This window comes from Monomorium pharaonis, chromosome 8 (assembly GCF_013373865.1).
Source record: "Monomorium pharaonis isolate MP-MQ-018 chromosome 8, ASM1337386v2, whole genome shotgun sequence".
NCBI classification, from domain to species: domain Eukaryota; kingdom Metazoa; phylum Arthropoda; class Insecta; order Hymenoptera; family Formicidae; genus Monomorium; species Monomorium pharaonis.
The window spans coordinates 14,654,085-14,677,481 of record NC_050474.1 but is presented as its reverse complement, the minus strand read 5'-3'; the positions used below and the strand labels follow the sequence as shown (position 1 = coordinate 14,677,481).

The 23,397-nt window shown below is 34.0% G+C and overlaps 1 protein-coding gene across 10 annotated transcripts in view; it reads right to left on the bottom strand.

Moving 5' to 3' along the window:
* The window catches only part of LOC105830634 (cyclin-K), a 99,783-nt gene extending 76,601 nt beyond the window's left edge, over window positions 1–23,182 (bottom strand). For 5 of the 10 annotated variants that reach the window (XM_036291278.1, XM_036291272.1, XM_036291279.1 and 2 more), the window contains exons 1-2: window positions 22,531–22,759; window positions 17,214–17,345 (exon numbers count right to left, since the gene is read on the bottom strand). In XM_036291278.1, coding sequence (XP_036147171.1) covers window positions 17,214–17,345; window positions 22,531–22,749 — 351 coding nt within the window. In that variant the 5' untranslated portion in view covers window positions 22,750–22,759. Of the gene's footprint in view, window positions 1–17,213; window positions 17,346–22,530; window positions 22,809–22,897 lie in introns of those variants that run through there. The other 5 variants (XM_036291276.1, XM_036291274.1, XM_036291273.1 and 2 more) reach the window with 5 other exon arrangements.
* Window positions 23,183–23,397: the final 215 nt, after the last annotated feature.

The following is a 23,397-nucleotide window of genomic DNA, read 5'->3' as shown; positions in this document are numbered from 1 at the left end:
GCGTGAAATAGTGTGTACAGTTTTCTTGTGTTCTTCTCATCTCGTAGACATTCCAAACGCTCTCATCGGTACTCAGAACAAGGATCAACTCATTTGTCAGACGCATCTAAGAATTTCCAGTGCATCAACATCGTCTACTCAAATTCACCGCGTGCAGCGCACGCTGGCGCCACGCGGTCTACACGACTCACGGGCATTATCATCACCAGGCCGGTATTCAATTAATATAATTGACCCGTACAAGTGAGAATATTTTACATCTCAATGAAAGACATTGCTAACTCATTCGGACATATCACGTGTGTATTTTACATTTAAACAACTTTAATTCTGTGATAGATCAAACTCGCTCTGATCACTGTGTGAGAGATATTACAATATTAAAACCATCTATATTTTACTCGTGAGCATTATTGCCACTACGTCCTCTCACCCTCCTCCCATCCGTAGGGTTCCAGCGAACTTTATTGCAAGATTCGCATACAAAAAGGAAATAGAAAATGCACATGTCTTGTAAAGCCCCTTTTCTCTAAAATGTGGGACTTAAAACTCCGCATACAATACTTGTGAAAACAATATAAAGTTAATTATTCCATCTCACATTTAAATACACTTTCCAAACTGATGCTCGTAAATTATATAATTATATGTTAAATAATATCGTAAAGGTATCATCTATATTTATGGCTGTATTATAAATGAAAGACTAATTGAATATCACAGTTATAATTGACCTTTATTTTAAGAAATAAAGTTTATTAAAATTAATACGTAAAGTTCAACTTGTATATCCTCTGAAGATTGTTCAACTATAGGATAAATATAAAAAGGGAAATATTGAGCTTGTTCTTAGCTAGGTAGATGAACGTTTATACATAAATAGCATAAACCAAAATAAGGTCGAAGCCTGGTAAGTTAAAGTAGAAGCAAATAAAGCAATCACGAAAGGGTTTCAGAATTACTTTCAGCTTTTTCTCTCTCATTACAAATATTACATATAAAATTATTTAATTGTTATGTTAAATGCATAAATTGATACCGTCCATGTAATTCATTTTTCCCTTTTTGTTCTCTCTCTTTTTTTTACAATTATCAAAATTGCTACTGTGGCTTAAATAAAGGAGGGTATTATTATCTATCAAAAACGATTTCAAACTAATTATAAATGCCAAAATAAAAGAGCCTCTATAAAATCACACGGAAACAATACATTGTACTTAAGTACAGATTATCTTATGATTGTATACCAGGCAAATTCAATAAGATATACAAGAAAATCGACAAGGCGGTAGTCAAAAGAAAAATGTGCTCATGTGGGAGAAAAAAACAGAGTAAATATGAAAACAGAATAGGCCATGCAGATAACGCATGATTGATATCTCTTGTTGAGTTTTGTACCTTGAGACTTACCTCTTTCGGTCAAAGAAGGGGTTATTAAAATAGTCGTCTTATAATCTCTAGCAATTGTGTAAAAATTATGCTCAGAACGCGGATTAAGATTGATTTTCATGGATCCAATTTCGGTTCTTCTGCATAATGCGCATTTACTTTCCACAAAATGGCCGTTTGTGATAACTTCTATTCTATACTCAGCTTATGGAATAAAGAGAGTGCTAGATCAGACGATTACTCTCTCTCCTACAGATTCCAGATCAATCGGACTGATTGATCAACTAATAAAAGCCGACCCGATGGATTTAATGATATTCACTATTATCATAGGACTTGGTTAGGTGGTGTGAAAGTGAATGGTCGTGTGGCGATAGCGGTGTGAGAATAGAGATAGGAATAATCGGAATGAGATTTAGGTTGTAAAAATTGTTGTAAGAAGGAAGAGAGGAGAGTAAAGTTGTAAGATAATTGAAGGCAACGCGGTAAAAATAGGAGATAAGGTCAGAATTTGGATAAACGATTATAGAAATGGAGGTTAGAATACGTAGTCGTGCGCGGGAAAAGGCATAGAGAGGAGAGTGGAAAAAGAGGTAAAGAATGTTAGAAGAGGGCTAGAGAAATCGAATAGGTAAGATATAAGGTAGATACGTGTGTCATAGTGAAGTGATAGAAGATTGTAAAAAAAAAAATGAGTATAGAAATGAGCAAGAGAAAGTTAAGTTAGGTTAGGTTAGGTTAGGTTCGGTTATTGAGGGAAGAAGGGGGGAGGGGGGCCTCGAGCGCCGTGACGCAGGGGTCCCCCCTCCTCCCCCCACTGGCCGCGTGAGGGCGCCCCAATGGGGGGATCTCGGGGCGCCGGGTTGCCCTTTTGGGCGGCCCGGCGCGCCGGGACTGGGGCGCCCCTCACGCACTAAAGCCGGACGAGATTGGGGAGGGGCAGGTCACCGTGGCCGGGACCTGTCCCTCCATTGGTAGCGGAGGAGGGGGGGAGAAGACAAACTCTCCACCCCCCCCCCACTAGAAAAGGGAGTTCGGTCTAGGACTCACTCGCCTGGGGGGTTGCGGTAGAATGCCGATGGCGACCCCGCGACTCCCCCACCGAAAAGGCGAATAGACGACCACCGTGAGGTTTTAGTGGGTAGACTGGGGGTCCCAAGGCAGCCCCAGGAGTCCCACATAATCCCCGCCCAGGTCCCCTCGTAAACGCATTTCCTCACGTAAAAAAAAAAAAAAAGTTCGGTTAACGGGTGTACACTAGAGAAGAGGAAAGCAAGGTTCTATGAAGAGGCAAACAAAATGTAGATAAAAAAATTGAAAAAAGAAAATTAAAGGGTTTTCTGGTCCGAAAAAAAAGGGATAGATCAGAGATGCAGTAGAGAGAAGAGATAACGGGTCTAGGATAATGGCAGTATACATTAAAGAAAAGGAAAGATAAGTGTTATGAAGAGGTGAAAGAAAGGAGAGAGGAGTAAAATGAGAAGAGTAATTTAAAGGACTTTCTGGACCGAAAACAAGAAAAAATTAGATCAAAGATGCAAGAGAGAGATAAGACAAGAGGAAATATTAAGGTAAAAGATTTTAAAAAAAGGAGCGAAGGATACATTTTTATTGGTGCCACATAGTACGGACTGCGTGCAAAAAGTAAAGAAAAAAGGGTTGCGGTCTCCTTTGGGTTATAGATCGGGACTTGAAAACAGCTCACAATAGTACAAGAAGAAAAAATCCAGGAGGTATACGAGAAGAATGTAAAATATAAGAAGAAGTGAAGATGGAAAAAAGATTCAAGGACATAAGGGTGACAGGAAGAATAAAAGAATAAGGAGTAACAAGTACAACGAATTTAGTATGACGAAGATAGTAGATAGTGGAACAGGTTAAGTGCACGTGGAGTAGAGGGATAGGAATTATAAGTAGAGTAGGAAAGGATAGAATTATCAATGTATGTAGGTAATGGAAGAGGTAGAGCAGTTTAATTATCTTATCGTTGTCATTGGTATATTAGAATATTGAAAGTGTGTAGCGAGAAAAATGATTTAAGGAAGATTATATTGTATTCTATGTAGGATTCTCTTCTTGGCAATAGATGCTGAAAAGAAAAAAAAATTTGTTGTATAAAAAGGAATCTTGCGATTATAGGGTAAGATAAGATAAGATACATTACATTAGGTTTATAGGTATATAGGTTTATTTGATAGTGAGAAGTCATGCGACTGGAGATTAGGACAGAAAGCTGGTTAAATGATTGGAGAAATGTAAAAATGTAGAAGGTATAATATATAAGATATAGTATAAGATATAGAAAAAGGAAAGGTATCTAGAAAACAGAGAAACTGAATGCAAATAAACAGGTTAATGTCAAGAGAAATAATGATTAAGAAATTAGGAGTTTAGGTTAAACCAGTATAAGATAAGGTGTGGATGAATGTAAGATTAAGATTTTGAATGTAAACCAAGTCCCTTCTTGGCATTGTATATGCTTGAAGTAATAAAGATTCTTAACTATTATCAGAGTTATAATGATAACAGAAAGCGGAATGCTTTCCATGTATTAACTTGAAGAACAGAAAGACTACGTCCGCTATGGTCGGCTGCTCGGTACGAAGTCACGCCAAAAATTTTAATAGTGACGACGGCGGAATCGGCGGCGCAGAAGTCTACTGCGGATTAAGGGCCATCACACACGAAATGACAAGCTGCATATGCATAGCAGCATAGATATAAAACCGTTGAACCAATCAGCATAAATCGCCATAAGCATACGGACCGCCAATCAGCGATGCAAGTGTCAATTCGTACAGCCATCTGACGGCGCGAAAAGCAACCGTACAAATTTCCACCACTTGGTCGGGCGTTGACGATAATATTATAATAACAACGACGACGTTTCTTAATCAAATTTATTCTTGAGCTAAAAATTTTAATCGCGATATCTCCGCTCGTAAATCACGTAGTGGAAAAATAAAAACACTTTTATTATATAAATCGGATACGAGCTATCCATTAAGCCTATTGAGAAATCCATCAGTTCAGTCGTTATTGAGAATCCGATAACTACGGATTTTCGCAAACGACGTCTCGCGTAAAAGCAGCAGTGGTGCCTCGCGCTGCGCGTACACTTGGCGAGAGACACTACCGTGTCTCTTGATACAAATTGCTAGCTAGTTAATATGTTCTACCTGTAATATTTTTACGCAATCTGTTTATTTAATCGTCTGATTAAATAAACTTATTATACTTCACATCTATGTATATATGTCATATTTCTATTTTTATGGTTTGCTGTTTATATCTATTAATAAAGTAAGTATAACCAATTTTCATGTGTACAGAATTGTATTTGTTAACAAATTTATTTATTTATTTGTCAAGTTCCTCCATTGATAGTCATACCCTACTAAAATTCCCCTTCAGTCTTAATTTTAACCTAATCTACTATTTTCATTTTCATTAAAAAATAAATAAGAGAGGGGTGAATAAATTAAACAGAAATCTTTATCCCATGGACGGACTATAATAGCAGATATAAACCTGTTATCTATAAGTTAACCCAAAATTTGAGGTATGTCCCCACGTCGTTTAATAAATAATATTCTCACAATATTCAGTCTGTGATAAATGTACCTATCCTATATATCTTGCTGTGCTATAATTCCCCATGTTTTTGCTTAGTGTTATATGATTCCACTCAATTATGAAATTTACATATTTATTTTGTATATAAAATTTATACAATAATTGATCAATATATACAATAATTGATTTATTTTATTGACTGTCAACTGTTGACACAGACAATCATATTTGTAAATATTTAACCTTACATAAAATTCATACAGCATCGCATATCAGTTTAATAAACATAACGAGAGTTAAATTAAGAGCCATCCTAACAAAACTGGCCTAGTAATAAAACCGATCCTACAAAAGCGTGAATAAGTCTGGTCTTGTCACAAACCAACAGAAACAATTATATTAAAGCTGAATATTACGAATATTCAGATAACTGTATTCACCAACTGTCTACCCAGTAGGGCTGCCAAATTGGATCCAGATTTTATAGTATCGGATATCCGCCCGGTCAGATATTCGAATATATTAAAACTTCCGATTCGAGTGTCCGGATATTCGGTTCTAGAGATTCGAATCTTTAACATTTGAACAACAAAACAAACAAATATAAAGAGCTCGTTAGTGCTAAACAAAAATAAATAGTCAATAAGTCTTGTCGATAAATCTAAAAGATCAAAAATGATGGAATACGTGTTATGAATAACATAAACTGATATGCGTATTGTAGAAAACTATAAACTTATATATGTTGATCCCAGATATTAAAACACAATATTAAAACAAACAACAAACACACAGAGTATTCGACAAAGCGTTAAAGACAAGTGTAACGTTCGGTAGTCAGAGTAGGTAGAATTTTCTACCTCTGACTACCGTTACACTTGTCTTTAACGCTTTGTCGAATACTCTGTGTATTTGTTGTTCGTTTTAATATTGTGTTTTAATATCTGGGATCAACATATATGTAAGAGGATAACGTTAGTAGAGTAAAAGGATAGCGTGTTAAGAGTAAGAGAGACGGAGGGCGACACAAGCGACTTGCAGCAAAGACGGACCCAACCCAACGCTTGCAGTTCAGTTGTTGCCTGACTCGAGCCACGAGAATTATTGTACTAACAAACGACGCAGTAATAAAGAACGGTTGTTTTAAGTCGGAATAATTCCTTTCATAGATCAGGCCTTACAGTTCATGAGTGGGATCGACGAGTGACCGCAGTTGTCCGGGTAGTTGGCTCAATTAGTGATACACGCGAATCGCAAAGCGAGCAAGAAGACACAACGGCGAGAACAGCTTAGTGCGTGTGGCTCTCGAAGGCGTAATCGTGGTCTCATAATATTGTCCAGTGGTGGGCACCTACGATTATACTAACATTATGACAATTGGTAGTGCCAGCCTCGTGTTCAAAAGCACGGTGAATCGTATCGTGCCATTGCCGCCTTGAAGCATATTCATTGCAACGGAAAAAACGCCATCTTTGTGCGCGGCGGACCCGTTTGCTTCGAGACCCTTCGACGTCAAGGCGATCGGCTGCTGAGTGATCAGCCTACGTCTCCAGTGATTGCCGCAATTATATTAGCATTGTGATGACCGGCGCGGCGGTGCCAGTCTCATGTTTGAAAGCACGGTGAATCGTGTCGTGCCAATGCCGTCCTAAAGCATACTTAGTGCACCAGAAGGAACGCCATCTTTGTACACGGTGGACCCATTTCGAGATCCTTTGACAGAGATGATTGGCGGCTGAGTGACAAACCTACGTCTTTAGTGATTATCGGTGCAAGTGACCGCATAATTATTACGCAATAGCAGCCGATCTAATGATAAATGACTTGAGAGAAATTTTGCGCGCGAAAAATCTCAGTACAAGTGGCAACAAGGCAGAATTGATACAAAGATTGAAACAAGTGGACACAGATGGCGCTTGGATAGCAGAGTGGAAGCAGGGACGCCAATCTCGCCATAACCAAAGCAGTAAAATTGACGAGATAAGACAACAATTGGCAGCAATACAATCTACGTTGACAGCACTGACTGTACGTCTAGAGCAGACACCACAATCACCGAGGACAGCAGCTCCGTCTACAGGATCGACAGACTCACGTACAGACCCAGGAATTCCTCCTCCAACCATTGGTAAAACATCGCAAGAAGCCGTGGCGCTAACCTCCGACCCGCCGCCGCGTGTATCTATAAGTACGATAGCCGAATTACTAGGGTCATCCGCAAAGCGGAAAGTTACGAAGGATGGGCACAACAGCTAGAGTTGATACGCAGAACGTACAGGTTAACCGATGATGTAGCACGTCTTGTTATTACGGGTAAGCTCAAAGATAAGGCCTTAGATTGGTTTCACTCGCGGCCGGAATTTAAATCTACCTATTGACAATTTGATTTTAGAAATAAAAAATATGTAAATTGAGTAGAATGCAATTGCGCAAACAATTCGAAAATCGTATTTGGCAACGTAACGAATTATTCAGCGAGTACGCGCATGATAAAGTAATACTAACTAATAAAGCCAAAATTGACGAATCGGAGTTAGTTAACTTTCTGATTGAGAGTATCCCGGATGATATCTTACGCGATCAAGCACGTATGCAACGTTTTGAAACAAAGGCTGATTTACTTATATCTTTTGAGAAAATTACGCTTAATAAAAAGAATACCACACAAGACGCGAATAGAGACGTACAGAAATAGAATAATGATAAAAAGTGCTTTGTTAAGTCTAACCGCGGAAATTATGAAAATAAAGACGATGCAGAAGGTAGTTCGAAATCTGAGAAAAACGAAAAACGTTGTTATAATTGCGGCATGTACAGTCATTTGTCGACTGCGTGCGATAAAGAGAAAAGGCCAAAAGATTCGTGTTTTAATTTTTTCCTTGGAGCACACGATTAAAGATTGTCCTAACGCGAAAAAAAAAACCATTAAGGAAATACTAAACTGCTCTGTTTTATCACTAATTTTTCGGACACTGAAATCTTTTTATTAATTGCATGGAATTGAAAATCCTTCTCCAAAATTAAAGTACAGATAGTAACGCGGTGCGCTGCGGTCAATTTCATACGAAAAACAAAAAAAAGTTAAAAAATTATAGTTTTGTTGTTGACTTCTGTAGTCGACTCGTGAAAACATTTGCTGTATAAAAGTTTTAGACTTTGTACGTATAAAATAAGCATGAGGCGCACTTGGCATTTCAGCAAAGAATAATACTGTGCTTTTAGAATGAGCCTAGGAACTTTAGAAAAAGTTTTCCGCGTTTAAGGAAATCCTATCTGTTTTATCCACAGAATTATACAATTTGTTCCAAAATCTTTCTCCACAATTAAAGTATAGACGATAATAATGTGCGGAATACATAAACTTTAATTCTGGAAAAGGATTTCTAAATCTATAAAAGAAATACATACAAAATTTTGTTAATGACGTGCCTAAATGACTCTACATTATCGACCTCGGTCAAATTTGACGAGCAGTTTAGCATCCCCTTAATTCTGAGGTTAGTAATGTTGAATTAGATACAAATATTGACCGCGATTATTACCCGACGGTAACATTACATTTTGAGAATAACGAACCTTTTGACATTCAATTATCTACTCCAGGCCCGTCTAACCTGCGGCTCGCGAGTCACTCCTGGCTCCTTCCCCGATCGCGAAGCTCAAACTCGGCTCCCCCCACTCTACCAACTGGTTCAGCGCTTGATACCCCGCCCGCGTCCTGCGGCTCGCGGGCCGCACGAGTCTTTTTCCTCTACCGCGGAGCTCGAACTCGACTCCCTTCACTCTTCCCAGCCCGCCAGCACTCGATGTTTGAACCTTGGCGCGCAGATCGTACGCGATTTATTCATGATTTTTCCCGATGTTTATTCTTTTGGGAGCATCGCGCATTTTGAGAAATTATTATTTGATCATTATTGCTGATATTTCTATTATTACTAATTACTATATTATATTCTCTCTGTGTCATTATATTATTATTTTATTCTATAATTTTATTATTATATTAATATTATAATATTTTACTAACATGTCAAAAAGGAAGCTTGACACGTCCAATCGTCAATTTCAACAGAAATGGGAAATTGATTATTTATTTTTCTTAAATGCGGAAAATAAACCGCATTTAATATGTAACACTGTAATTTCTTCTATGAAATCTTTTAATATTTTTCGCCATTATAGCACAAGTCATGCAAAAGATTACGGGCATTATGATGAAGACAGTAGAAAACTTATTTTAAAAAATTTCAAAATGCAGCAACACACACAAGAAAATGTTAACCATAATTTATCTTCAAATAAAACCTTACAACAATGCCTTGCAGCGTCTTATGCTGTATCTTTAGAAATTGCACGAGCAAAAGTGCTTTTCGGATGGAGAACTTATTAAAAAAGTCTATGTCTTGATGAAAGCACTGATATTTCAGATGTTAGTCAATTATGTATTTTTGTGAGATATATCCAAAACGACTTTACTGTTAATGAAGAGTTATTGTCATGAGTTTCATTACACAATACAACAAAAGGTATTGATATATTTAATGCTTTGGAACATGTAAATAAATTTTGTAATGGTTTTGAAAAATGCACTGCTATTGTAACTGATGGAGCTAAGGCAATGGTAGGAACTGAAAATGGATTTTGTGGGCAATTAAGAAAACATAATATACATTGTCCAATGCTTCATTGTATTATTCACCAAAAGGCATTATGTGGAAAAATTATAAAGATAGCTACAGTAATGAAATTAGTGACAAAAATCACAAATTTAATTAGAGGAGGTAATAAATCATTATCTCATCGCAAATTTCAAGCATTTTTGCAAGAAGTAAATGCTGCATACGGAGATCTATCTCTGCATTGCGAAGTTCGCTGGTTAAGTGCCGGTAAATGTTTAAATCGTTTCTTCGTTCTTAGGAAAGAAATACCTATATTTTTAAAAGATGAAGTTAAGAGCGATACCGCTGATTTGGTAAAATTATTTCAAGATTCAAAATTTCTGAGTAAGCTTGATTTTGCACAAACACAACACTTGAATAAACTTAGTTTAAAATTACAAATTCAAAAACAAACTGTTTCAAATTTAATGCATCACATAAATAAATTTCGAAATCGTTTAACGTTTAAAACAGAACTGAAAGACGAATTAATTCACTTCCCTTGTTGTGAAGATTTAAAAAAAGATTTTCCTTCTATAAGTTTTATCCCATTTTCTGATTTTATAAATAACATTCTTAACGAATTTAATAAACGTTTTACCGATTTTGACAAATTAAAAAGTGATATTATTCTTTTCAACAACCCTATGACATTACAATTGATGAACAAAAAGTTAAATATCGAATGGAGTTGTGCGATCTACAGGCTGATCCTTTGCTGATAAGACGAACAGAAAGTGGATTAGAATTTTTTAAGTTGTTACCAGAACTACTTATCCTAAATTAAAAGATTTCGGCCTTAAAATCTGCTCTATGTTTGGTTCAACTTATCGTTGTGAGTTCATTTTCAATAATGAAGCTAATAAAAAGTAAAAATCGTTCTTCGATGACCGATGCTGCATTGTCACATTTAATGCGGATTGCAACATCTGAAATCTCGGTCAATATTTCAACACTTGTTGATCGAGCGATACAAGCACAAATTTCGCATTAGACAAAACATATTACCCCTTTGGCAGTGGAAAGTATAGTTGTTACCTGTTTTTTTTTCATTTTTGCTATATAAAATTTATAATTTAACAAAACTAGATACGATTTTACATTTTTCTGATATGCTAATATTTACTTTACATGTTATTTATAGATTTAAAACAAAAATAAAAACAAAAAAAAAATTAATAATAAAACCAAAAACCCCCAAAAAATAAAAAACAAAAATAAAAACGTAAAAAAACAAAGGAGCTAGTATATCCCCACGTCCACGTCGTTAACTCTGGATAACGCTAGAAGGAATTATTACAAGTTTTCAAAAATGCAGCATATATGTTTCCGAAATATTACTTGTATTTTTTGTATCTGTATACATATTTCAATAAATTTTTTTTCTTTAGGAGGGATCTGTATTGGGACTTTTTGAAATTTTTCGAATTTACAGATTTCCAATAACTTATTAAAATATGTTCTTATTTTGCATATTTATACTATACATATTTTTATGATTTTACTTCTATCTAACGGGCATATTGAATCCGTCATTTTGAATTTTGTAAATTTAATATGAAATTTGTAATTAGAGACCTAAAAACGTATATATACATATATGCGTGTGTATATATCGTATATCTAATTCTTATTCAGATTTGCACTAAATTATCCCTACATGACTATCATTGTATCCGCCATTTTTTATGTTTAACTTCAGATTTGTAATCAGTAAACCAAAAAACATAAAAACATAAAACTGCAAAATATCACAGAAATCTGTTAATTAAGTAAAAAGAATTGCACCAGTCAACAAATTTTAAAAGACAAAATAGCATTGCAACTTGTTGTATTACTTGAAGTAATATATTATCACTCGATATAATCTCTGATGTATTCGTTTTTTCGTTTCTATTTATGTGTAAATAAGAACATTACGTCGCGCCATGGCCACGCGCCGCGCTCGCTGCACAGGGCGCCGCGCACGGCACGTCATGACTGGGGCATAACTGGGGGTGGGGAAAGCCCGTAGTGGAAGAAGTGGGAGCGGAGGCTCTCGAGCTTCTAGCGGTTAGACAGGCCTGATCTACTCTATTGGATAGAAGAAGCCCCATTAGTTTCATTAAATTACAATTTGTAAAACCGGATCTTATTTTACCTTTAGATGAGGCTAGCAAAAAATATCACGGACTTAATAACTCAAAATTGAATATTATTGGAAAAGTAGAAGTAAAGTGCATGCTGTACGATTATTAGAGATGTGCAAATTATTCGAATTCGAATCAAATCGAATCGAATCTGACGATATTCGATTCGATTCGAATCCGAATCAACATAGTTCGAATTCGAAAGATTCGATAACGTCGAATCACTGCAATTTGAATTCGAATAAAAAAACCGCGTAAGAAGATTTAAAACCCGTTAAATTCTATCGTGCATCCAGCGCCTTTGCGGTCAGAAAATTCTTCTAAAGAATTTTAGGCTGCGTTCGGAAACATCACCCGGGTACATTCGAGTATCGTTCTGTCTTTGTTTACTACCCAAAGTTAAACAAAGACTTTTAATAAAGTATAATTTTTAATTTTAATTTATGTTTAAATGCTTTTCATTTTACTAACACATTTCTCATTTGACGCTAAGAGATCATCACAATTAGTCCTCTACAATTCTGCTGTTGTAACGGAATTTTACATAGGCTCGCATAAAGACTCCATTTTGCATTTTGTCTAAGTATTTGAATATTTATTGTCAGTTATACCTACCAATACTATGTCGTGATTTGTGGATTATCTTGTTAGACTCTTGGTGCAAACGGAGTAAGTTGCACATTGCACAGTTGGTCGTTACGAGACTTCGTTCAGACTTCGTTAATTTTGATTCACCTATTCGATGTTTCAAATGCTTATGTCACATTCCTGCTTGCAGGATTCCTATGCATTGATTCGATTCGAATTCGAAATATGGGTGATTCGATTCGATTCGATTCGGCGATATTTTTGTCAATTCGATTCAATTCGATTCGAATTTTTTTTTGCAAATTCGATTCGATTCGATTCGAATTAGAAAACCTTGATTCGCACATCTCTAACGATTATATACGTGAAATCAAACTTTTTGTCGTCAAAGACGAGACAATAGTCTCACCAATGATCTTAGGTCGAGATTCTTTTAAAATATTTGAGCTAGGTATTGCTAGACCTATACATTCCATCAATAATAATATTGATATCAACGATGCACATTTGACCAAAATAATGAATATCGAAGTAGAAAAAAGATATTGCAGATACCTTAGATATTAATCCGGAAATTTCTTTTAAATTCAAAGAGTAATTGTCGAACTTATTTGAAGAAATCTATGTTAAGCCTATGCGACCTAAAATACCTAAGATAAGAACAGAACTCCGTCTTCGACTTAAGGCACACAAACCTTTCCAATTCATGCCAAGACGTTTGGCTTATTTCGAGAAAAGCAAACTAAAAAAAATAACTGACGACTTATTAGAGCGGAAAATTATTAGAGTAAGCGAATCCGAGTATTCATCAGCTGTAGTACTTACAAAAAAAAACGGAAAAACACGAATGTGTATCAACTTTAAAACGCTAAATAAATATCTCGAGTCCGATAATTATCCGCTCATCGATGATCAGATTGATGTATTGAGAGGGAAAAAATATTTTAGTTCACTCAACTTGAAAGACTATCGTGTGGAAATGGCAAATGACTCTATCAAATATACATCTTTGTCACTCCCTACGGCCAATTCAAGTTCTTAAAGATGCCGTTCGGATTGAAAGTTGCCCCAAAATATTTCCAAAAATATGTTAACGAGGTATTAAAAGAATTAATCGATTCGAGAGATGTCGTTGTTTATATGGACGACGTGTTGGTAGCAACAATAACTCTTGAACACCATTTGATTGTTCTACAGAAAATTTTTAAAATCTTACAATTAGAAAGGGAGAGTCCTACCGAAATTTCCCTTCAGAAACCGAAATCACAATTTGGTTTCTGAAGGGGAGTCATGTAAGGACAGCCTTGCGTTGATAAATTTAGAAATCTATAGGTTATTTTTCTAGGAGTACTATGTCCGGAGCTATCTTTCTAGATATCAAATGTCTATGATAATGTAAATCCGAATATTTTATTTTCCATAATTAATAATCTTTGTTTACCCAACATTTATAAAACGATCTTCAAAAACTTCCTTTATCCAAATAATTTTTATGAATCGGGCATTTGGTTTGATAACAGGATGATTGGGAGGAGCTTGCCTCAGGGTTCCGCTCTGAGTTCACTGCTCTTTAATATTTATATTAAAGATATTCTGTGGCATGCCCTTACGAGTGCCAAGTGATTCAGTTTGCAAATGACATTGCTATTTATAGTTTGCTCCGACAAGAATGTAAATAATATCAAGGGCTCTTTGTCTGTGGCCTTTTCAAGAATAAAAGCGTGGTTAAAATCTCTCGACCTAAAATTGTCCATACCCAAATCCCAAAGCATAAATTTTAATAGGAAAAAACTTTCACGTAATACAGGGGAAACACTATAGACGAAAAATCGATCAAATTCCAGACAGAAGTTAATACCTGGGTATAATCTTGGATGAAGAACTGAGATGGAAAAGTCGTACTTCATTACTTCATTAAAAGTGAAGGCTATTAACGTGAAGTATATTAACATTTAAAAGTGGATTGCAGGCCCATCATGGAGAATTAACCATTATTATTGTCTAAAATAAACGCGACTGTCAGATCGCAACTGGATAGTATGTAGTATATGAACAGAGCCGAGTCACACGTGAAAATAATAGAGAAGATACTTAGTTATTCATTTAAAGTAGCTGCCGGCCTTCCTAGATCAACGCCCAACAGAATATGTTGGAAATTTTGCTCCCAGAGAAGTGGGCAAATTCATTCAAATAAAAAATAACATTATTATATAGTTAATAGTTATATAGTTATTAACATAGTTAATAAAATTAAAAATTACTACATAATAACCCAATCCAAAAAAATCGCTAATAAAAACATACCATTTATTGTTAAGAAATGGCCAACAATCAGACCATATGAGATTCCTTATCAAATGGGACCTGCACCCCACGTATTCCTTCCCTCTCCAAATTTCTCAGGAGAAAATTGACATTGAAATCAGGGCTTCAATGGCAGGGAAATCAGGCCTTCTGGCAACTAGATGCAACAATCCTAACAATGCATTTTATAACTTTATAATCTTCAGAAGGGAGGTAAACTCAAAAGTTACAATGTATACAGACGGTTCCAAGATGGAACTAAAGAATGGAATTTCTCTTGTTGGTTGCTCTGTTTTCGTTCCGCATCTTAACACTTCTTTTAAATATAAGCTCAATTCATACACTAGCTCCTTTACTACGAAGTCTATCGCCATAATTGGAAAATCGTTGGCAGTTCGTTAATGTCTGTACAGATTCAAAGAGTAATCTGGATATATTGGAATCTTCTTTCGAGATTTACAAACATACATGCAAAAAACTTGACTCTTGGGTAGAAAGGATCAGAAGCCCCCCATTGCGTGTGCGTGTGTGCGTGCGTGCGTGTAAAGCATTCTCTGCACCACATGAGTTTGCGACTGTGTCCGTTTCGCACTGTATCAGTTTGTTACTGTGTCCGTTTCGTACTGTGTCCGTTTCGCACTGTGTCCGTTTGTTACTGTGTCCATTTCGCACTCTGTCCGTTTGGTCTGTATCCATTTGTTACTGTGCGCATCTGAGACTCACTCTTTTCTAAAATAATATTTTCTTTAAGGAATGATTATGCCATTGACGAAAGATACATAGATAAAATAAATATCGATACTGGAAATTATTATATGAACAATTTTTTAGAGCCGAAAATCGCCAAAGTCGCCAAGTTTGGACTTTCTCAAAAACAGACATGTATTTTGTCTAGATTAATAGTGGGATATTCTTTCATTAACTCAATTAAATTTAAATTCCTTATTGACTCACCTAAATGTGAGTGTCGGACACATTGGCCAGGATATCAACCATATTTTTGGGGGTCCGTCCTAGGTTTTCCAATGCAAGAATAAATCTTTACAATAAGCTCTTTGGCTACAAATGTATAGCGCCTTTTACAATTAAATATCTATTGTTTATTCTTGATAAAAAGATTCCTAAAGCCATCATCACTTTCTTAAATAATAATATAATAGTAGAATGAAAATAGTAATATTCAAGCATAAACCATTCCCTTAGTAATATAAACTTGTGTTTTTGCCAAGGAGCCTGCCTTGTAGGTCTTTAGGAGCATTCCTGAAGCACTACGGCTTGGACTGCAGAGTAATTCTGTAAATCCCAGAAGAGATAACCTGAGTCAAATAAGGGCACGGTTCTTTCCCACGACTATTGCCCAACGGAAGAAAAGAATAAATGGTACTCTATCTCGCAAGAAACAGAAATCCAACGAGGTAAAGAAGAAGAAAAAGAAAAGCGCTATATCTAGACTAGACGTTGCGTGCGAGAGAAGTTCCCAACCTAACGCAAAGATATGATCCTGAATCGCTTCCGCAACATGTAGGCGGGCATTGCTATAAAACAGGATCACTTTTCGACGTCCTCAGCCAGTAAATGGCCTCTTTTCCTCCAACGCATCGATCAAATTGGTCAATTGTTCTTGATAGCGGTCTGCCGTTTGTTTCACCTGGCAGTTCATCCATCTCAATCTTTTGAGAGCGTCCAGTACACGGTTCATCTTCAAGACTGAAATCTCCTTAGCGAAATTTTTGATACCACTTTTTACACGTAGAATGACTTACAGCGTTCTTGCCATATACAGTACAAATTATTTCAGTGGCTTCAGCAGCGATTTTCTTCAAATAAAACGCGAAGTGGATAGAAAATCGAATGTGCTCTTTTGTTATTGCCATCGTAAACACTACTGATTTTTGAGATTATGTGCATCAAACATCAAACCGCGTGGTATTTTAAAAGGCTAAGCGTCGACGCTTTAAAACCGCAAAAAGGCGGAAAAAAAGTAAAATTTAAATTATGGTTTCAGTTGTTTGAAATCTAAAGCCCGGAGCTTTTTTGCGCCTAATACATACATTTAATTAGTAGCATTGAAAATAGTAATTCTCTGGTGTAAACCATAATAACAAACAAGTAACTATGGCCATAATAATGACCAAAAAAGTGAATCTTATTTGATTAGTTTGTCATTTCTAAAAAATATATATATTCCCCTCTACTCTTCCCAAAAATATATAAATATATATTTTATTAATATATACATAACATTTGTGTTATTCTGTAATTAGAAAGTTGATTATATATTATAATAAACCATAAAATGTAATTTAATAAATTTTGCAGCTAATTTTTATAAAAATATACTCACTTTATCTCTTTTTTAATGCACTGCTAGTTTTAATTCCTTAACCTTTCTTTACTTATTTTTTATAACACATCTTATAAATATGTATATATACATTATAAGTATAAAGCACTTTTTTAAGTGATAAATTAAAAAGTGGACTTTATTTAGTACTAAATTTTATTTGGAATAGGTATTTTAGTATAAATGTTATGCGCTAAAGCATCTTTTCAGGATGTATGAACTAACCTTGGGATCTTCTCCAAATGTCATAAACTTTTGTTCTGACACTAAAGTTTTGGCAGTCTTTATGATATCCTTACACTTCTTTGGAGTTTCTTCAACTTTGCCAGCTAAGAGTAAACAGCAACAAGCCGTCACCTATATATATATATATATATATAATATATAATATATATATTAAATATAAAAAAAATTTTAGCAGTACTGATATTAGTCAACAGGTTTTCATTTTTTACATCTTTTACTCACATTTCTGTCAAGCTCTGAACCGTGCGTACCAGACCTATATTTCCGTTACTTTTAATATTCAAATAGTAGTAAGACTTAAAATAAGAGGTGCTGAAATTGGCCGAAAATTTCTATTGCTAGCTCTCAGACTAATAGACTGATATGTGAATAACGCAAGAAATAAGAAGAAATGCTATTTCTCAGTTGAAACGGAATTTGGTGTTTTATAATATTTCTTGTGTTATATATTTTTTTATATCACAAGTTGCATACATTACATACATGTGTGTATTGAAATATTGTATCTGAGCTCCATTGTTGTGATATATATATATATATATATATATATATATATATATATATATATAATATATACATTACATACATGTGTGTATTGAAATATTGTATCTGAGCTCCATTGTTGTGATATATATATATATATATATATATATATATATAATATACATTACATAAATGTGTGTATTGAAATATTGTATCTGAGCTCCATTGTTGTGATATATATATATATATATCACAACAATGGAGCTCAGATACAATATTTCAATACACACATGTATGTAATGTATGCAACTTGTGATATAAAAAAATATATAACACAAGAAATATTATAAAACACCAAATTCCGTTTCAACTGAGAAATAGCATTTCTTCTTATTTCTTGCGTTATTCACATATCAGTCTATTAGTCTGAGAGCTAGCAATAGAAATTTTCGGCCAATTTCAGCACCTCTTATTTTAAGTCTTACTATTATTTGAATATTAAAAGTAACGGAAATATAGGTCTGGTACGCACGATTCAGAGCTTGACAGGAATGTGAGTAAAAGATGTAAAAAATGAAAACCTGTTGACTAATATCAGTACTGCTAAAATTTTTTTTACTAATAATGTATAGAATAAAATGCCTAAAAAAGATGGTCTGACATTTTTTACCTGCAGTTCAAAGTGGGTCTGGCACTTAAACAAACATATCAAAAAAATTATGTATTTTGATTCAAATCATTGTTCTTGAAACTTTTTGCATAAGTAATTTATATTATAAAATATTGAAAACAATAGTCCAACAGTCTTTCAGTGAGACAAATGTGGTCTGACAGCTATTTGAAAAATTGAAGACGGTATGCCGCGCGAATCAGGAGCGTTAGAAAGAGCACTACAATTAAATTTTATCTTTTGCCTAATTAAATACTTTTTGATAAGTCTTCTATAAAATTGATTCTTAATAAAAATATAAAAAATACTTATTTTATAAATAAATAAAGAGTTCCCCGCATAGATCCCCGCATTAATTTATATAAAGCACGCATTTTCGCGTGCTGTAAAAAAAAATCTATTAATTTATGCTTTATAAAAATTACTGCGAGGATATAAGGAGAAGGCGACCTTGTCCTTGCACCCCGCTCACGCGTTTTCTGCATCACATGAGTTTGCGACTTTGCATAAAAGATTAGAATAATAATAATAATTAATAGACCTTATTTTAAAGCACGCATAAATGTATGCCTTATTTTAACCTTCAATCCCTCCCGTGTTTTTCGGCACCTTCTATCCCTCCCTATGGGTCATTTTCGTCCTTATAACTATATAAATAATGGTTTAATGTATACTCTTTAAACATTTCTCTTTAAGAAACTACCATTATATTATCCCCCTCTCCCAAATTTAATATGTATTTTTTAATAAACAATGAGAAAAATCAATAAAAAAGTTGATTTATAAAAAAATATATAGCAATGGTAAAAATTTTGAAAAAAATTTTTTTACATCAGTTTCTATAAGGAAAAAAGTTCCTCTTTACGAAAAAAAATGTCTGATCAACGTAGAATGAAAGCAGATATCCAATTTCAGCGTATAAAAATTGGTATTTTTTGAGGATGATAAATAGTGTTGTAAAATAGGGAAACATCAATAAATCTACAATTATTTTTTCTGCTTAAAGTTTTAACAAATTATTATTTAATGCATAGTAAAAATACAAAATTTTGTTATAAAAATAGAAAAAGAACAGTTTAAAAACAGTCGCGACAGCAACTTAAACGATGATCATCGCAAACGGGTTTGTTGCATCGAGCATAACATTGATTGGTCTTTTTATGATTTTTATATAAACAATAAAAACATCTTTTTCTTTTTTTTAATTTATTAGTTAATGTCCAGTCTTCCCAATATTTGCCGAATGCTGAATTTTATTGGTCTGCTCAAAGTATTCTGGATTTTTAATTTCCATTGTAGATGTTCAACTTAAAATATATACATAATTATGTTCTAAAATGCATGTACGTGTCCAAAAATACTTAATTTACAAAAAAAATTTTTTTCGAAAAAGTCACTTTTACTGACGTAATCCCTCCTTATGGGTCGAAAACGTCATATTTGAATTTTATCTAGCTGGCGTTTGGAGTAGAATAAACGGACCGGGCTGGCCTTTTGCACTGAAGACCCTTCCCTCCCAAAGTTTCTTTTAGTATAACTTTGATGGCGCTAGCATCGCGGTTGTACGAGAAATTAACAATAGTAAATTTAAGCAGGACAAAAACGATCCATAGAGAGGGATTGAGGGTTAATAATGAATTTATTATTTATTGAGGCTAGGTCTCCTTTTGCTAAGATTTATCCATATTACTTTATAGGATTTAAATTAGGACAATAATAATTAGGTTTAGATTAGGATAATAATAAATTAATGGATTTTCTTATTTTTAAGCATGCAAAAATGCATGCTTTATAAAAATTAATGCTGGGATGTAGGGTGAGGGCAAAACCCTCCCCTTGTACCCTGCCTATATGTTCTCTGCACCACATAGATTTGCAACTTTAAGTAAAGCAAAGATATCATGTATTTATAAAATTTTTTTTAATAACTTTTTAACGGATCATGAGCGACGTGAATTAAAATCCCTTAAATATTACTCAGGAGGGTGACCTTGATAACATGTGTCAAGGTCAAGGTTATCAAAGCTGAGTGTTCTTTTGTATAAGTTTACCTTATTTTTTTTTGTACCAAACAATAATTTTACAAAAAAAAATAAAACTATTATAAACAAATATGGACATATTTTATATTTATATGCTTTTAAATAAAAAAAATTATTTCTGGATAGTTTAAGTATTACCTTCTGTAAAATTTTTACACAATTTTTTGGGTTAAAGCCTATAATAAACCAAACAAATATAAGATAAATAATAATAGTAATTATTATGACTTAAAAAAAAATAATAAAGAGAATTGTCTGCTACTTAAGTACTTACCGCATGTAAACTTGTTTATATTTTTAAATGTCTGTATTATTTAACCTGCTAGAAGTTAAAACAGATGTTACATTTTATATTATTAATTAACATTTTAGAAAATTTGAAAGCTAATGAAATGATTATAATTGAATAAAAATTAGAAAGAATAAGACGTTATCTTCATATTTCTCCCATGCACAAATATGTACTATTTCAAACAGCTGCCAGACAATATTTGTTCAACTAGAAGATTGCAAGACAAAGTTTTTTTAATATTTTATAATATAATGTAATATTTTATAATATAAATTATACAAAAAGTTTCAAGAATAATGATTGAAGTCAAAATACATAATTTTTTGACATGTTTGTTTAAGTACCAGACCCACTTTAAACCGCAGGTAAATTACCAAACTAACTCTTTTAGATATTTTATCTTATGAATGATTAACCCTTTGCGGCACATATTTTTCTATTAATCGGATTTTTATGAAAATTGGTGTAGAAAGGTTTTTAGGGTCGCTGACTACGAATCTGCCATCAGATTTCAACAATTCTTTTTTAAAATGACGGATTCAATATGGCAAGTCATGATTTTGAGTATTTTTTATCGGTTTTTTATGGAAATTGATATACAGAAATTTTTCAGAACATTGATTACGAATCTGCCATCAGATTTCAACAATTATTTTTCAAAATGGCGAATCCAATATGGCGATTTACGATTTTGAGTATTTTTATAGGTTTTTTATGGAAATTGATATATTGAATTTTTTAGGGTCGGAATGTTGAAAAATTTCGAACTTTTTTATTTTTTTTTTACAAGAACAGATGTACAGAACCAGCTTTTTTAGATTGATTATGTGTAGATCATCAGATTTTTGAAATTTAAATATGGAAAATTTCAAATAATGGGTAATAAAAAATGTTTTTTTGAGATTTTATATTTTTTCATTTTTTCAACAATGGTACATAGAACATAAAATTTTTTCATAAAAGAAACCGCACTTAGTTTACTTCAGAGACACGAACGTGGACGTGGCGGTCATTGTCTCTATTTTTTTTGTATTTTACAATTTTTTTTACTTTTTTATTTTTTTGCACAATTTACTTTTTTTATTACAGTTAGCACAGCACATCAATTTTTATATTCGTAATTAGCATTTTGAAAAATCTCTGTATACCAATTTCCATAAAAAACCGATAAAAAATACTCAAAATCATAAATCGCCATATTGGATCGCCATTTTGAAAAAGAATCGTCAAAATCTGATAGCAAATTCGTAATCAGCGACCCAAAAAACCTCTGTATACTGATTTTCACAGCTTTATGATTCTTCCTTCTTTCTGACATACATTTTTTGTAAAAAACACACTTTTTTTCACTTTGTTTATTTATATAACAAAATTAACTAATAATAAAGGAAAATTATACCTTACCAAATATTACTAAGACTCTTACTAAAGTAAAATTACAAGAAAAAGTAATAAAATACAGTATTTGGTGTCCGAAGAATTAAAGAAATGACTTCAAGATAGGTGGTCGATATATCGACCACCGTGCCGCAAAGGGTTAAGAAAAGAAATTTCAATGGCGATAAATTTGGCAAAAATGCTATTATTATAAAATGCCCCTGCCAAGTGTTATTCTCACATGCCAGACCTGTCATTTACTGATAAAGAAGATGCATATCAAAGGAAAAATAGGCTTTAAAAGGTGATGAAATAATTCACTGGAATCTATCGCTAGCTCTCGGAGTATAATGTTAAATTCTTTATTTTACGCACGCACGCGTAAAATAAAGAGTGTTTGTGCGTGTGTGTGGTGTCACATATTATACTTACATATCGTGGAAAATTTTTGAACGAATGAAACATGTAAAACCGATGAAAATAAACAACACCCGTTGCCATCGTATTATAACCTAAATCCATTTTTGTACCAGTATCTATTATAAAACGCGCACCTTCTTTTCGATATCTACATTCTGTTTCATAATCGATACCATCCTGAATAGATGGTGTGTTGCGAAGTTCTTTCTTTTCATAATACCAGCACGGCATGTTTAAGTCACTTTTGAAATAGGATTCAATATTAACAGCAACACTTAGACCCGGTTCCACAACTCACGGTTAACTGCTAACGGGAGATTAATCGACTACCTATCTTTCTCTGTATTATTATCTAAGGAGAGACAGAAAATCTATTAACCTCCCGTTAGCAGTTAACCGTGAGTTGTGGAACCGGGCCTTAAACTAACATTTAATAATGATACTTGACATTTCTTTTTGTGCACTTTAACACTTTATTCAGAGACTGACAACTTAATTCCAACCATTTAAATTGATTAATACATTAATGCATTAAACAGCAAATAAAATGAATACTTTATTCTTTTTCGTTTCACTCGTTTTGCACAGTATCATAACCTGAAGTACTGAATGGTTGTGAATAACGTGAATAAAGGTGGAAGCACATAAAATTACAGTAGCCTTAAGGCCCTCACACATGAATTGACATAACCGTAACAGTAAGGTTTTGACCAATCACGTACTTGAATTAGCCGGTTACGGTAGGTTACGGTTATGGGGTACGTTCGGGGAGACACTTGTGGTTTGTTCGCGTCGCCATGCTCCGACATGCTCCTACTCACTCCAACGCATTCTAATAGGTTGGCGTCATCGGAATCAACGTATTGGAGTGCGTTGGGG